Genomic DNA, 16,215 nt, shown 5'->3' with positions numbered 1-16,215 from the left:
TGATTGATGATGGTAGCAGCAGCTGCCAGGGCCAGAAGCTTGGCAGTCTGCTGAAGTGAGCAAGGCTTGTGGAAGCCCTTAAATGAAGCAGCAGTGATGATGTCATCGGAGGCGAGCTTCCCACCTGAAAAGCTCTCCGGCTAGGGGTTCCCACACGTGGGGAATCAATTGGGCTATAAAATCAAAATTGCATCAATTTCCCACATCGTTCAGGATTCGTGTGGGAAACACGAAATGTGGGGAACACGACCCCAACCCGCCCCCGGAGCAAAATCCAGCCCTTTGTGTACTCCTCACAACTTGCTTTCCCACCTATCTTTGTATCGTCAGCAAATTTGGCAACAGTACACTCAGTCCCTTCGTCCAAGTCATTAATACAGATTGTAAATAGTTGAGGCCCCAGCACTGATCCCCGTGGCACCCCACTAGTTAGTTTGCCAACCTGAAAATGACCCATTTATTCCGACTCTCTGTTTTCTGTCAGTTAGCCAATCCTCTATCCAGTCTAATATATTACCCCTAACGCCGTGAGCTCTTATCTCGTGCAGTAACCTTTATGTGGCACCTTAAAGAATGCCTTCTGGAAATCCAAATACATTACATCTACTGGTTCCCCTTTATCCACCCTGCTCGTTACATCCTCAAAGAACTCTAGTAAACTTGTCAAACACAATTTCCCTTTCATAAAACCATGTTGACTCTGCTTGATTGTATTATGATTTTCTAAATGTCCTGCTATTACTTCCTTAATAATGGATTCCAGCATTTTCCCAATGACAGATGTTAGGCTAACTGGCCTATAGTTTCCTGCTTTCTGTCTCCCTCCTTTCTTGAATAGGGGCGTTACAATTGCGGTTTCCCAATCCACTGGGACCTCTCCAGAATCCAGGGAATTTTGGTAGATTACAACGCTGGGCTGGATATTCTGATCCCTACGGGTGGGTATGCACTGCGCATGTGCTGGAAACCGGCATTTCCCATCTGTCAAAATAGATTAAAGGGTAAGACGGTACATGATCAGTGGTGTACATTTAAGGAGTTATTTTACAACTTCCAAAAAATATATATTCCACTGAGGAAAAAAGGGTGTAAAAGAAAAGATAGCCATCCGTGGCTAAGTAAAGTAATTAAGGATAGTATCCGACTAAAAACAAGGGCATATAAGGTAGCCAAATCTAGTGGGAGGATGGAAGATTGGGAAGTCTTTAAAAGACAGCAAAAAATAACTAAAAGATTGATTAAGAAAGGGAAGATAGGTTATGAAAGTAAATTAGCAAAAAATATAATAACAGACAGCAAAAGTTTCTATAGCTTTATAAAAAGAAAAAGGGTGGCTAAAGTAAATGTTGCTCCCTTAGAGGATGAGACCGGGAAATTAATGGTGGGAAACATGGAGATGGCAAAAACACTGAACAATTATTTTGTATCAGTCTTTACAGTAGAGGACACTAAGAATATCCCAACACTGGACAAACAGGGGGCTCTAGGGGGCAAGGAACTAAATACGATTAAAATCACTAAGGAAGTGGTACTTGGTAAAATAATGGGACTCAAGGCGGATAAATCCCCTGGACCTGATGGCTTGCATCCTAGGGTCTTGAGGGAAGTAGTGGTAGGGATTGTGGCTGCATTGGTAATAATTTTCCAAAACTCACTGGACTCAGCAAAGGTCACGGCAGATTGGAAAACTGCTAATGTAACACCCTTATTTAAAAAGGGTAGTAGGCAGAAGGCTGGAAACTATAGACCTGTTAGCCTAACATCTGTGGTTGGTAAAATGTTAGAGTCCATTATTAAGGAGACAGTAACGGGACATTTGGATAAACATAATTTAATAGGACAAACTCAGCATGGTTTCATGAAGGGGAAGTCATGTTTGACAAATTTGCTTGAGTTTTTTGAGGAAGTAACATACAGGGTGGATAAAGGGGAACCAGTGGACGTAGTGTATTTAGACTTCCAAAAGGCATTTGACAAGGTGCCACACAAAAGATTATTGCTCAAGATAAAAAATCACGGGATTGGGGGTAATATTCTGGCGTGGGTGGAGGATTGGCTCTCTAACAGAAAGCAGAGAGTTGGGATAAATGGTTCGTTCTCAGATTGGCAACCAGTAACTAGTGGTGTTCCGCAGGGGTCAGTGCTGGGTCCCCAACTCTTTACAATCTATATTAACGATTTGGAGGAGGGGACCGAGTGTAACATATCAAAGTTTGCAGATGATACAAAGATGGGACGGAAAGTAGTGAGTGAGGAGGACATAAAAAACCTGCAAAGGGACATAGACAGGCTAAGTAAGTGGGCAGAGATTTGGCAGATGGAATACAATACTGGAAAGTGTGAGGTTATGCACTTTGGCAGGAAAAATCATAGAGCAAGTTATTATCTTAATGGCAAGAAACTGGAAAGTACTGTAGTACAAAGGGATCTGGGGGTCCTGGTGCACGAAACTCAAAAAGTTAGTATGCAGGTGCAGCAAGTGATCAAGAAGGCCAATGGAATGTTGGCTTTTATTGCTAGGGGGATGGAATATAAAAACAGGGAGGTATTGCTGCAGTTGTACAAGGTATTGGTGAGACCGCACCTGGAATACTGCATACAGTTTTGGTGTCCATGCTTAAGAAAAGACATACTTGCTCTCGAGTCAGTACAAAGAAGGTTCACTCGGTTAATCCCGGGGATGAGGGGGTGGTCATATGAGGAGAGGTTGAGTAGATTGGGACTCTACTCATCGGAGTTCAGAAGAATGAGAGGCGATCTTATTGAAACATATAAGATTGTGAAGGGGCTTGATCGGGTGGATGCGGTGAGGATGTTCCCAATGATGGGTGAAACTAGAACTAGGGGGCATAATCTTAAAATAAGGGGCTGCTCTTTCAAAACTGAGATGAGGAGAAACTTCTTCACTCAGAGGGTGGTAGGTTTGTGGAATTTGCTGCCCCAGAAAGCTGTGGAAGCTACATCATTAAATAAATTTAAAACAGAAATAGATAGTTTCCTAGAAGTAAAGGGAATTAAGGGTTACGGGGAGCGGGCAGGAAATTGGACATGAGTCTAGGTTCGGAATGGTCATGGCCCTGTGGGTAGTGGAGTGGGCCCAGGGGCCGTGTAGCCTGGTTCTGCTCCTACTGTGTTCTAATTCTGTGTTAGATTTCAGGAGATGGTTTTATTCCTGTTCCTGGCTGGGGTGGAGTTCGCCTTTACAGAAGGTAAGTACTGTAGAAAATATAGGGACAGAGTGATCTCCTGGAAGAATTTCGATTGCCTAGATGGGTCGGAGAGGAATTTCCCAGATTTTTTTCTCCCAAATTGGCCATTGGGTCTTTATCTGGTTTTTCGCCTCTCCCGGGAGATCACATGGGTTCGGGTGGATGCAGAGTGATAGAAGATTTGAGGTTAGGATCAGATCAGCCATGATCTTATTGAATGGTGGAGCAGGCTCGAGGGGCCGATTGGCCTACTCCTGCTCCTATTTCTTATGTTCTTATGTAAAGCACTTGACAGATCCTCCGGCTGCCCGGGAGCAGGGCCTCTGCGGGCGGATAGTTCTGCTTTTTGGAGACCCTGCGCCCGCAGAAAACCCTTACAATTCTTGCGCCTGGTAAAAGCAGGCGTAAGGCCTGCTTTTACCAGGATAAGAGTTGAAAAAAAGTTTAAAAAAATAAAAAAAAGTTTTCACTGATTTATCATTTAAAAATACTTTTAAAAAAGGTAAGTTTATTTTAGCCCTGTAAAAAACTTTGATTATATTTTTCAAAAATTTAAATTTTTGTTTAAAATAGTTAATTTATTGTAATTTCAAGTCATTTTAAAAATGTGATTTTTTATTTAAAGTTATACTATGTTTTGGGGGTGATCTTCATCATTCATATATTTGACAGGTCTTCCTGTCAAATGTATGAAGCGACATTCCCTTCTGTGATTGGCTCCCCATGGCCCACGTGATTCCAGGGATGCTGCGAACTAACTGCGCCTCTGGGATACATGGGCCCTGCGTACCTGCAGTCTGGAGAGGCCCAGCATCGGAATTGTGCGCATCCTGGGAGCCCTCAGGTAAGGGCGCAGATTTTTCCAGATCGGAGTCCTCCGTCCGTGGGAGGCCTGCGATCGGAATATCTGGGCCACTATCTCTTCAGCCACTTCTTTTAAAACCTTAGGATGCAGGTCATCAGGTCCAGGGCACTTGTCAGCCTTTAGTCCCATTAGTTTGCCTAGTACATTTTCTCTAGTGATAGTGATTGTTTTAAGTTTTAAGTTCCTCCCTCCCTATAGCCCCTTGATTACCTGAACTGTGAGGGAGCCGATGTCCTCGGGGTAATATTTTCTAGGGCGGTTCGGGAGGATTTAAACTAATTTGGCAGGGGGATGGGAACCTACGTAGTGGAAAAGAGGGAAGTCATATGAAGTCAGAAATAGATGGTAGAAAGGTGAGAAGCAATAAGCAAAGGAGAGAAACACAAAGGGCCAAACTAATTCATAATGAGAGTGTGAAAAAAGCAAGCCTGAAGGCTTTGTATCTTAATGCTAGAAGCATTAGGAACAAGGTGGATGAATTAGTTGTGGAAATAGAGGTAAACAAGTATGATTTGATTGGGATTACAGAAACGTGGCTGCAGGGTGGGCAAGGCTGGGAACTTAACATCCAGGGATATACAATATTTAGGAAGGATCGGCAAAAAGGTAGGGGAGGTGGGGTAGCATTGCTGGTAAAGGAGGGGATTAATGCAATGGAAAGGAAGGATATTAACTCGGATGAAACGGGATCTGTATGGGTAGAAATGAGAAATAGCAAGGGGAGGAAAACGTTAGTGGGTGTGATATATAGGCCTCCAAATAGTAATATGGAGGTGAGGGAAGGCATAAAAAGGGAAATTAGAGAAGCGTGCGATAAGAGCACAGCTGTCATCATGGGTGACTTTAATTTACATATTGATTGGACTACCCAAACTAGTAAAAATTCTGAGGAGGAGGAATTCCTGGAATGTTTTCGGGACGGTTATCTGGACCAATATGTCGAGGAGCCGACTCGAGATCAGGCCATTTTAGACTGGGTATTGTGCAATGAGAAGGGACTTATCAGCAATCTTCTTGTACGAGGCCCCTTGGGTCAGAGCGATCATAATATGATCGAGCTCTCAGTCGAGATGGAGAGTGAGGAAATTGAATCAGAGACTAAGGTCCAGAACTTAAATAAAGGGAATTACGAGGGTATGAGACGGGAATTGGGTAAGATTGATTGGGTGGTGTTTCTGGGGGGATTGACAGTGGATAGACAATGGCAAGCATTCAAAGATAGAATGGAAGAATTCCAGAACATGTTTATACCGGTTTGGCACAAAAATAATCCTAAAAAGGTGACTCAACCGTGGATAACGAGGGAAATTAGGGACAGCATAAAATCAAAAAAAAGGGCATATCAACTGGCAAAAAAAAGCACCAGACCGGAAGATTGGGGGCAGTACAAGATACAGCAAAAGAGGACAAAGGGATTAATCAGGAAGGGGAAAATAGAATACGAAAGTAAACTTGCAGCAAACATAAAGACAGACTGCAAAAGCTTTTATCGGTATATCAGGAGGAAAAGACTGGTAAAATCCCAAGTCGGTCCCTTGCAGTCCGATTCGGGAGAATATATAATGGAGAATAAGGAAATGGCAGACCAATTAAACTCATACTTTGGTTCTGTATTCACAAAGGAGGACACAAATAACCTCCCAGGAATATCGGCAAACATAGGGACTAATGAGAGGGAGGAGCTGACAGAAATTAGTATCTCTAGGGATATGGTGCTGGGTAAGTTGAGGGGACTGAAGGCCGACAAATCCCCGGGGCCTGATAAACTACATCCTAGGGTACTTAAGGAGGTGGCCCTGGAGATAGCAGATGCTCTAAGGATCATCTTCCGGAACTCCATTGACTCGGGAACAGTACCCGTGGATTGGAGGGTAGCTAATGTTACCCCAATATTTAAAAAGGGGGGTAGAGAGAAAGCAGGGAATTATAGACCAGTAAGCCTTACATCGGTTGTGGGCAGAATGCTAGAGTCCATTATTAAGGATAAAATAGCGGAGCACTTGACAAATGGGGAAAGGATCGGACAGAGTCAACATGGATTTACAAAGGGTAAATCGTGTTTGACTAATCTGCTGGAATTTTTTGAGGAAGTAACTGGTAAAATAGATGGGGGAGAGCCAGTGGATGTGGTGTACCTTGACTTCCAGAAAGCCTTCGATAAGGTTCCACACAAAAGATTATCATGCAAAATTAAGGCTCATGGGATTGGGGGCAAAGTATTAACGTGGATAGAGAACTGGCTGGCGGATAGAAAACAGAGAGTTGGAATAAACGGCTCGTTTTCGGAGTGGCAGGCAGTGACCAGCGGGGTGCCGCAAGGATCTGTCCTGGGACCCCAGCTGTTCACAATATATATAAATGATCTGGATCAGGGAATTGGATGCAATATTTCCAAATTCGCTGACGACACTAAACTAGGAGGAGGGGTGGGCTCTGATGAGGATGTCAGGAGGCTACAGTGCAATTTGGACAGGTTGGGGGAATGGGCGGATACGTGGCAGATGCACTATAATGTGGATAAATGCGAGGTTATCCACTTTGGGGGTAAAAACAGGAGGGTAGATTATTATCTAAATGGCAATAGATTGGGAGATGGGGAAGTGCAGAGGGACCTGGGTGTTCTTGTGCACCAGTCACTGAAGGAGAGCATGCAGGTGCAACAGGCGATTAAGAAGGCAAATGGTATGTTGGCCTTCATATCAAGGGGGTTCGAGTATAGGAATAGGGATACCTTACTACAGCTGTACAAGGTGCTGGTGAGACCGCATCTGGAGTATTGTGTACAGTTTTGGTCGCCCCATCTGCGGAAGGATGTTCTTGCCATGGAAAGAGTGCAACGGCGATTCACCAGGCTGATACCTGGAATGGCGGGAATGACCTACGAAGAGAGATTAAATAGTTTGGGCTTGTACTCACTGGAGTTTAGAAGATTGAGAGGGGATCTCATCGAAACATATAAAATTATGGCAGGCCTGGACAGGCTGAATTCAGAGAGAATGTTTCCAATGGCCGGGGAGCACAGAACCAGGGGCCACAGTCTAAAAATAGCGGGCAAATCATTTAAAACAGAGATGAGGAAGAATTTCTTCACTCAAAGAGTGGTGAGCCTGTGGAATTCCCTGCCACAGAGGGCTGCGAAGGCTAATTCAATAAATATTTTCAAGAGAGAATTGGATATATTTCTGAAGGCTAAGGGGATTAAGGGTTACGGAGAAAAGGCGGGGACGGGGTACTGAACTGGTAAGATCAGCTATGATCTCAGACGAAGATCAGCCATGATCTCATTGAATGGCGGAGCAGGCTCGAAGGGCCGAATGGCCTACTCCTGTTCCTATCTCTATGTTTTCTATGATTATCAATTATTATTGGAATGCTTTTAGTGTCTTCTACCATGAAGACTGATACAAAATATTTGTTCAAAGTCTCTGCCATTTCCCTGTTTCCTATTATTAATTCCCCAGTCTCATCCTCTAAGGGGCCAACGTTTCAGATTTCCAGCGTCTGTATTTTTTTTCTTTTTGTTAACGGCTGGTAGGAATTAGGGTACTACTTAAGCTACCATGAAGAGTCAAAAATCATACCTGAAAAGTCTAGGGAACTAAACTATCTGGTTCATCTCTAACTGTTTTATGAACTGGTTCAAACTACCATGTTACTCGTGCAGACTTTGACAAATGGTGGCACTTTCTGCTGCTGTAAAAGACTTTGGGGGCAAAATTGGACTCATTAACGCCTGTTTTTGGGGTGCTACGAGGCTCCTTAGGGTTCCAAAATGGCGCCCATGGCACGCGCATACTTTTGACGCCATATTGGTAACGTCCACCGACATTATGACGTCAAATCAGCATGCAACACTGATTTGACTCCAGCGCTACCATTTTGGAGCTCCGCACTCCAGCCGACTCCCTCACTTAACCTCACACAGCTGAACACGACATTAATCAGCATGAAAGACCCCACCAGGGCTATTTATAGGGCTCAACTACTTACAAGGTTAGTTGCTGGTTTATTTCTTCTGGCTGTTGCTATAATTCCACACATTTTTGGTGCTTTTCATAGTTGTTTCAAGTTTCAAAAGTCTACAGGGAATGGTGTGGCAGGTGCTGAATTACTTTTTGCTGACTTCAAAGCTTCTGCACAAACCAATTGCTCCCAGGCAGAGGTGCACTAGTATGCCTTCCTCTTGGAATCGAGCATGACGCAGATGCCATGCAGGGCAGGACAAGCTGCTAGAAGAGGGAGGAGGAAGATGGAGAGAAAGGCTTTCAGCAAGAGGCCATATTAGCCCAGGGTGTTCAAGGAGCAATTCTTCTACCTGAACCTCAGCGACGACCAATGTTTGAGATGCCGATGCTTCACAAAGGAGGTCATCACTGAAATCTGCCAACTGCTGCTGCCACAACTTCAAGCTCAGAGCAGCGCAAGGGCCGCATTGACAGTGGCTGCGAAGGTGACCGTGGCTATGAACTTATGTGTCTGGCTCCTTCCAGGCTGCTGCTGGCGATATTAGCAACGTCTCACAGTTGGCAGTACGCTGTTGCATAAGGGAGGTCACTGAGGGTCTCTATTCAAAGAGAGATAACTTCATTTCATTCCCTCTTGCCAGAGAGAACCACTGGCTGCGCCTCTAGCCAAGCTGTTCCAGTACAGCTGCAACACAGGCATCTAACCAACAATGTGGAAAACTGCCCGGGTATGTCCTATCCACATAAAGCAGGACAAATTCAATCCGGACAATTACCGCCCCATCAGTCTACTCTCAGCAAAGTGATGAAAAGTGTCGTCGACAGTGCTATGAAGCGGCACTTACTCACCAATAACCTGCTCACCCATGCTCAGTATGGGTTCTGCCAGGACCACTTGGCTCTTGACATCACTACAGCCTTAGGGGGAGAAATTCGGTATCGCCCCATTTGTGGCGCAATTATCGGCCGGGCGCAGAGTTTAGTGCCTGGCACTAATTATCGCCACTGACTGCAAACTTGGCTTCTATCGGCCCTGGAGGTGATCGGAGCACTAAATCAGGCGCTACACACCTCTCTTAAGGCGCTAACGCTGAGGAGCGAGGCGCTACCTCAGAGCACTGGCGAAGCTCATGTGATGTCAGTCAGCAATGGAACACAGACACACTGGTGCCGGCCAGTTCTTAAAGGGGAGGGTCGATCTTGCTGTCAATCAGGGGGAAAACTCTCCACTGGCTGGACTCATACCTAACATAAAGGACCCTGCTCATTGTAGCCTTGAATCTCGGCCTGGAGAGACCTGTACATCAATTCTGCTGGAAAGAACAATGGAGAGGCCCAGGGAAAGAGTTCAGAGTGCAGCCCCCATAGTCTCTTCTAAATCGATGCAAGGAAGGTCAAATCAAAATGAACCTGCATTGTGTTGCTCAGTACCCAAAACTCCTTCACACAGAGTTGAATCTCTCCAGAAGTCTCTCTCTCTCTCTCAGAATGCGTGGTGCAAAGATGTCGCCGACAAAAAAAGGCAGGAAGCGGCCGCCGACAAAAAAAGGCAGGAAGCGGCCGCCTTTAAATAGCGCTCCCCCAGTTCCTTCCCGACTGCAAAACGTTCCCCTCAACCTGTCGTTGCTGGCAGAAAGGCAGGGGGTGCCACTCAATATCTGGTCCGGGGCATTACCGGGGCGTTGCACACTCGACTGACATCACGATCTGCGGGCGCAGGAGATCGTGGCAGTCATGTTTACCGCCGCTGCAAAATGTCTGGTCAATTTCGCGAGTGGCGCAAACATCGCCACGCCCAAGCACTAGTTGCTTTGCGCCCCATTAGCGCCCTCTTAGAGTGCTAACGGGAGGTGCAAAGCAACCGAATTTCCCGCCCTAGTCCAAACATGGACAAAAGAGCTTAATTCCAGAGGTGAACTTTGAGTGACTGCCCTTGACATCAAGGCAGCATTTGACCGAGTGTGACATCAAGGAGCCCTAGTAAAATTGAAGTCAGTGGTAATCAGGGGGAAAACTCTCCACTGGCTGGACTCATACCTAACATAAAGGAAGATGGTTGTGGTTGGTTGTTGGAGGCCAATCATCCCAACTCCAGGACATCGCTGCAGGTGTTCCTCAGGGCAGTGTCCTAGGCCCAACCATCTTCAGCTGCTTCATCAATGACCTCCTTTCCATCATAAAGTCAGAAGTGGGGATGCTTGCTGATGATTGTACAGTGTTCAGTGCCATTCGCAACTCCTCAGATACACAAGGAGTCCATGCCCGCATGCAGCAAGACCTGGATGACCTTCAGCCTTGGGCTGATAAGTGACAAGTAGCATTCGCGCCACACAAGTGCCAGGCAATGACTATCTCCAACAAGAGAGAGTCTAAACACCTCCCTTGACATTCAACGGCATTATCATCGCAGAATCCCCCACCATCAACATCCCAGGAATCACCATTGACCAGAAACTTAACTGGACCAGTCACATAAATACTGTGGCTACAAGAGCAGGTCAGAGGCTGGGTATTCTGCGATCAGTGTCCCATCTCCTGACTCCCCAAAGCCTTTCCACCATCTACAAGGCACAAGTCAGAAGTGTGATGGACTACTCTCCACTTGCCTGGATGAATACAGCTTCAACAACACTCAAGAAGCTTGACACCATCCAGGGCAAAGCAGCCAGCTTGATTGGCACCCGATCCATCAGCTTAAACATTCACTCCCTCCACCACTGGTGCACCATGGCTGCAGTGTGTACCATCTACAAGATGCACTGCAGCAACTCGCCAAGGCTTCTTCGACAGCACCTCCCAAACCCATAACCTCTACCACCTAGAAGAACAAGGGCAGCAGGCGCATGGTAACACCATCACCTCCAAGTACACCTCCAAGTTACACACCATCCTGACTTGGAAATATACTGCCGTTCCCTCATCGTTGCTGGGTCAAAATCCTGGAACTCCCTCCCTAACAGCACTGTGGGAGTACCTTCACCACATGGACTGCAGCAGTTCAAGAAGGTGGCTCACCACCACCTTCTCAAGGGCAAACAGGGATGGGCAATAAATGCTGGCCTTGCCAGCGATGCCTACATCTCAAGAACGAATATTAAAAAACAATTCACTGTAAGAAGTGCATCCGATGCTGTATGATTTTTAGTAAGAGGTCACACAGACAATCTGACTTGGAGGAGACGTCGTGCTTAGTAATCTTTACTTTGTTCGTGACAATCTTCAGACAATGGTGCTTATAATACAATGGGAGAAAATTTGGTCGCGCCCACTTTGGGGTGCTATCTTCGCTGGGGCGCTACTTTTCGAGCGAGTGTATTTGCCACCCCTTCAGAAGAGCAGTTTAAAATCAGTACCTCCACGAAGCAGACGGGAAATCGATTGGTAAGTCACCTGTCCGGTTTCAGCCAGACAGTTAAGGATAAAATCCCCCCAATACTTAATCCAAATTGGTGAAATGTTTGACAACACACTCCTTTCCCTAAAAGAAATCAAATCAAGCTGTAAAATCCAAGTTAATTTTTTCCTCTTAGAGCACAGATAAATAAGACTCTGATTCCTTTTAACCTGGCACTGTGGCATCGAGTTATGTGAGTTACTTAGCGCACAATGTAAATGTGACTTCAATGCTTGACATGGTTGGCCTCAGCAAATGCCACTTTTTCAATGTACATTTGGCTTTTTACCTTGTGTGTGCTGCTTTTTCAAGACTCTCTGAAAACCAGAACTCTGTCTGATCAGACAACTCTGCCGTCCAAGAAATGTGGAGATCCATCCTGCAACCTTTTCCCCACAGTTTAATCCTTTTACTCTGCATTAAAAAGATATATATATTATTAATTTTATGAAGATAAAAATAGATGAAAAATGCCTGGCCTATCCAGCCTGTCGCATACCCACCCCACCAGAAGCCATGAAATCTACCGGAAGAGCTGAAAAAACAAGTAGGTTTGTCGCTTATCACATTACCCTCTTTTCTGCCCTTATTTGTCATTCCTGGGCTATTGAAAGGAGGACTGTTCTCATATCACAGAAATACCAGGAGGTGCATGAATTTGGCCCGTTGAAGACTCCCCCTCAACTTATTTTCCCTCCCCTATTCGGTTCCTAGCCTGTGCTCTGTTTGATGAGATTAAGAATTCAGTAAAGTAGGGGATTGAACCTGCATCCTGCCAGTTGATGGCACTTCAAGAACCAGCACCACCTTATAATGTCTTGGTATGTCCTCAGCTCCTTATTATGATAGATTTTGGGAAGTTAAAGTACATTTACCAAGAATAGGTGAACGCTCCTCACTGCAGGCACCTAAAATAGTTTATTAACTTAAATTATTGGGTTTTTTTCTGATTACTTTTTCGGTAATATTTTAATTCTAATTTTTATGTCCTTTATTCCACGTCATTTCAGTGGCCCCAAATTTCTGGCTGGAATCCACTAGAAAATGGAAAGGATTCAATTAGGCCGGGTCCGTGATGTTTATGGGAATTTCTGGGTGGCCATTTAAGGGGTGGAAGTAAATAACGTAAGATTATAACCCTGGGAGCGGAGCCACGGGAGAGTGTTGGGAGTTCACACTTCCCCAGCTCAGTTGGGAGCCAGCAAGTGGCTGGAGACCAGCAATGCTGAGTGAAATCAGGCATATCAGCCTCTAGATGGGCAGAAATGAGCACCATTAGGTGGGCCCAGGGCAGAGAAGTGACCTTGATAAGTGTTTGAAGTAAGTAAATTCCATATTCGGGCTTCATGCAGATCAACTGTAGCAAGATGAACGAAGATTGGGCAATTTGAAAAAAAGTCAGGATCACAGGGAGGTTGGGGTCTGGAGGACGATGGCCTGACCAACCCATCCCCCGCCTCCCAAAGTTGGCTAGGCAAAGGTGAGCACCTGCTGAGCTCATGCAAATTAGGTGCCCTCCCATTGACTCCAAAAATGGGGGTATGATGGCCTAGTGTTTATGGTATTGCAATAACAATCCAGAATGTGAGAGTTCAAATCCCATTATGGCAAATTATGAAATTGAATTCAGTAAATCTGGTGATGTGTGAGCTGACACCAGATAAAATAACCATGAAAGGTGTCAGATTTTTGTAAAAACCCAACTGGATCACTAATGTTCTTCAGGGAACAGAACCTGCCATCCCTACCCTGGACTAAGTGTGACTCCAATCCCACACTACATACTCAGGGCAACTAGGAATGGGCAATTAATGCAGCTTTGCCAGCATCTCCAACATCCTGAGATTTAAAAAAAAAATAACCCAGGAAAGGGCTGTAGGCCAAGTAGCTTCCAGTGATAGTATTCACCATTGGAGTTACACAGAATTGCATTGAAATGTTAACACAGAAACAAGGGGCTATATTTTACCAACCTCGGCGGTTCCATAGCAGGCATCGTTGGTGGTGGGTCCTGGCCTCGCTGCCAGCTCCAGCCCGTTGTCCAAAATGATTTCCCCCTGATTGGGCTTGCAGTGCATTTCCCGGGTCAGTTGAAGGAAGCGGGTCTGATGACATCATTTGATGACGCGTCATCAGCCGGTTTCCTTAAAGGGACCGTGTGCAAATTTATTTTGACATTTGTGCTGACAGTGTTCTACAGTATTGAGATGCTGCAAACACTGACAATCACTGTAAAAAGGTGCACGGCTGCACCCAGGCTCTCCCGTGACTCCCTCCATATGCTTATGGAGGGAGTCATAGAAACATAGCAGATAGGAGCAGGAGTAGGCCATTCGGCCCCTCGAGCCTGCTCCGCCATTCAATGTGATCATGGCTGATCATCCAATTTCAGTACCCGGTCCTTGCTTTCTCCCCATACCCCTGGATCCCTTTAGCCTTAAGAAATATATTCAACTCCTTCTTGAATATATTTAATGAATTGGCTTCTACTGCCTTCTGTGGTAGAGAATTCCACAGGTTCACCACTCTCTGGGTGAAGAAATTCCTCCTCATTTCTGTTCTAAATGGCCTACCCTTATCCTTAGACTGTGACCCCTGGTTCTGGACTCCCCGACCATCGGGAACATCCTTCCTGCATCTAGTCTGTCCAATCCTGTCAGAATTATATAAGTTTCAATGAGATCCCCTCTCATTCTTCTAAATTCCAGCGAGTACAAGCCCAATCGTCCCAATCTCTCCTCATACGTCATTCCTGCCATCCCAGGTATCAGCCTGGTGAATCTTCGCTGAACTCCAGAACATCCTTCCTCAGATAAGGCGACCAAAACTGCACACAATACTCAAGATGTGGTCTCACCAAGGCCCTGTACAACTGCAGCAAGACATCCTTGTTCCTGTACTCAAACCCTCTCGCTACGAAGGCCAACATACCATTTGACTTCTTAACCGCCTGCTGCACCTGCATGCTTACCTTCAGCGACTGGTGCACAAGGACACCCAGGTCTCGTTGCACTTCTCCTTCTCCCAATCTATTGCCATTCAGATAATAATCTGCCTTCCTGTTTTTGCCACCAAAGTGGATAACCTCACATTTATCCATGTTATATTGCATCTGCCATGCCATTGCCCAATCACCCAACCTGTCCAAATCATCCTGGAGTTTCTCGGCATCCTCCTCACAGCACACACGCCCACCCAGCTTTGTCTCATCTGCAAATTTGGAGATATTACATCTAGTTCCCTTGTCTAGATCATTAATATATGTTGTGAATAGCTGGGGTCCAAGGACCGATCCCTGCGGTACCCCACTAGTCACTGCCTGCCACTCGGAAAAAGACCCGTTTATTCCAACTCTTTGCTTTCTGTCTGCCAACCAGTTCTCTATCCAAGTCAATACCTTGCCCCTAATCCCATGTGCCTTAACTTTACATGCTAATCTCTTATGCGGGACCTTATCAAAAGTCTTCTGAAAGTCCAAATATACCATATCCACTGGTTCTCCCTTATCTATTTTACAAGTTACATCCTCAAAAAATTCCAGTAGATTAGTCAAGCACAATTCACCTTTTGTAAATCCATGTTGACTTTGTCCGATCCTGTCACTGTTTTCCAAGTGCTCTGCTATTACATCTTTTATAATGGACTCTAGCATTTTCCCCACTACCGATGTCAGGCTTACCGGTCTGTAATTCCCCATTTTCTCACTACCACCTTTTTTGAATAGTGGGGTAACATTAGCTACCCTCCAATCCATGGGTACTGTTCCAGATTCCATCGAATGTTGGGAGATGATCAGCAATGCATGTACTATTTCTAGAGCCACTTCCTTAAGTACCCTAGGATGTAGATTATCAGGCCCTGGGGATTTATCCGCCTTCAATCCCATCAATTTCCCTACAAACACTGATTTCTTTCAGTTCCTCCCTTTCATCAGACCCTATGTTCCCCGACATCTCTGGGAGGTTATTTGTGTCCTCCTTTGTGAAGACAGAACCAAAATATGTATTTAATTGGTCTGCCATTTCTTTGTTCCCCATTATAAATTCCCCTAATTCTGACTGCAAGGGACCTACGCTTGACTTCACCAATCTTTTTCTTTTCACATATCTATAAAAGCTTTTACAGTCAGTTTTTATGTTCCCTGCAAGCTTACTCTCATATTCAATTTTCCCCTTCTTAATTAATCCCTTTGTCCTCCTTTGTTGAATCCTAAACTGCTCCCAATCCTCAGGTTTACTGCTTTTTCTGGCCAATTTATATGTCCTCTCCTTGGATCTTATGCTATCCCTAATTTCCCTTGTTAGCCATGGTTGAGTCACCTTTTTGTTTTATTTTTATGCCAAACTGGGATGAACAAATTCTGTAGTTCATCCATGCGGTCTTTGAATGTTTGCCATTGCCTATCCACTGTCAACCCTTTGAGTGACATTCCCCAATCAATCCTACCCAACTCGTGCCTCAGACCATCGTAGTTTCCTTTATTTAAGTTCAGGACCCTAGTCTCTGAGTCAACTACTTCATTCTCCATCTTAATGAAGAATTCGATCATATTATGATCGCTCTGACCCAAGGGGCCTCGTATAACAAGATTGCTAATTAATCCTTTCTCGTTACATAATACCCAGTCTAAGATGGCCTGATCCCTGGTTGGTTCCTCGACATATTGGTCCAGGAAACCATCCCGTAAACACTCCAGGAATTCCTCCTCCATAGTATTGTTACTAATTTGGTTAGTCCAATCTATATAAGTCATCCATGATGACTGCTGTGCCCTTATTGCAC

General features: G+C 45.1%; 1 protein-coding gene across 2 annotated transcripts in view; it reads right to left on the bottom strand.

Annotated features, from left to right (window-relative positions):
- Positions 1 to 16,215, bottom strand: part of mocos (molybdenum cofactor sulfurase) — a 489,344-nt gene that overhangs the window by 61,886 nt on the left and 411,243 nt on the right. Inside the window, exon 11 of one of the 2 annotated variants that reach the window (XM_085988161.1) lies at positions 11,723 to 11,847. The exons of the other annotated variant lie outside the window; for it this stretch is intronic. Coding sequence (XP_085844287.1) covers positions 11,723 to 11,847 — 125 coding nt within the window. The remainder of the gene's footprint in view (positions 1 to 11,722; positions 11,848 to 16,215) is intronic. 2 annotated transcript variants of the gene reach the window in all.

The sequence above is a fragment of the Somniosus microcephalus genome, chromosome 5 (assembly GCF_052327205.1).
Source record: "Somniosus microcephalus isolate GS21.2 chromosome 5, FLI_Smic_1.0, whole genome shotgun sequence".
In the NCBI taxonomy this organism is placed as follows: Eukaryota; Metazoa; Chordata; class Chondrichthyes; order Squaliformes; family Somniosidae; genus Somniosus; species Somniosus microcephalus.
The sequence above is the reverse complement of the archived record's forward strand: the minus strand, read 5'-3'. Positions and strand labels throughout refer to the sequence as shown.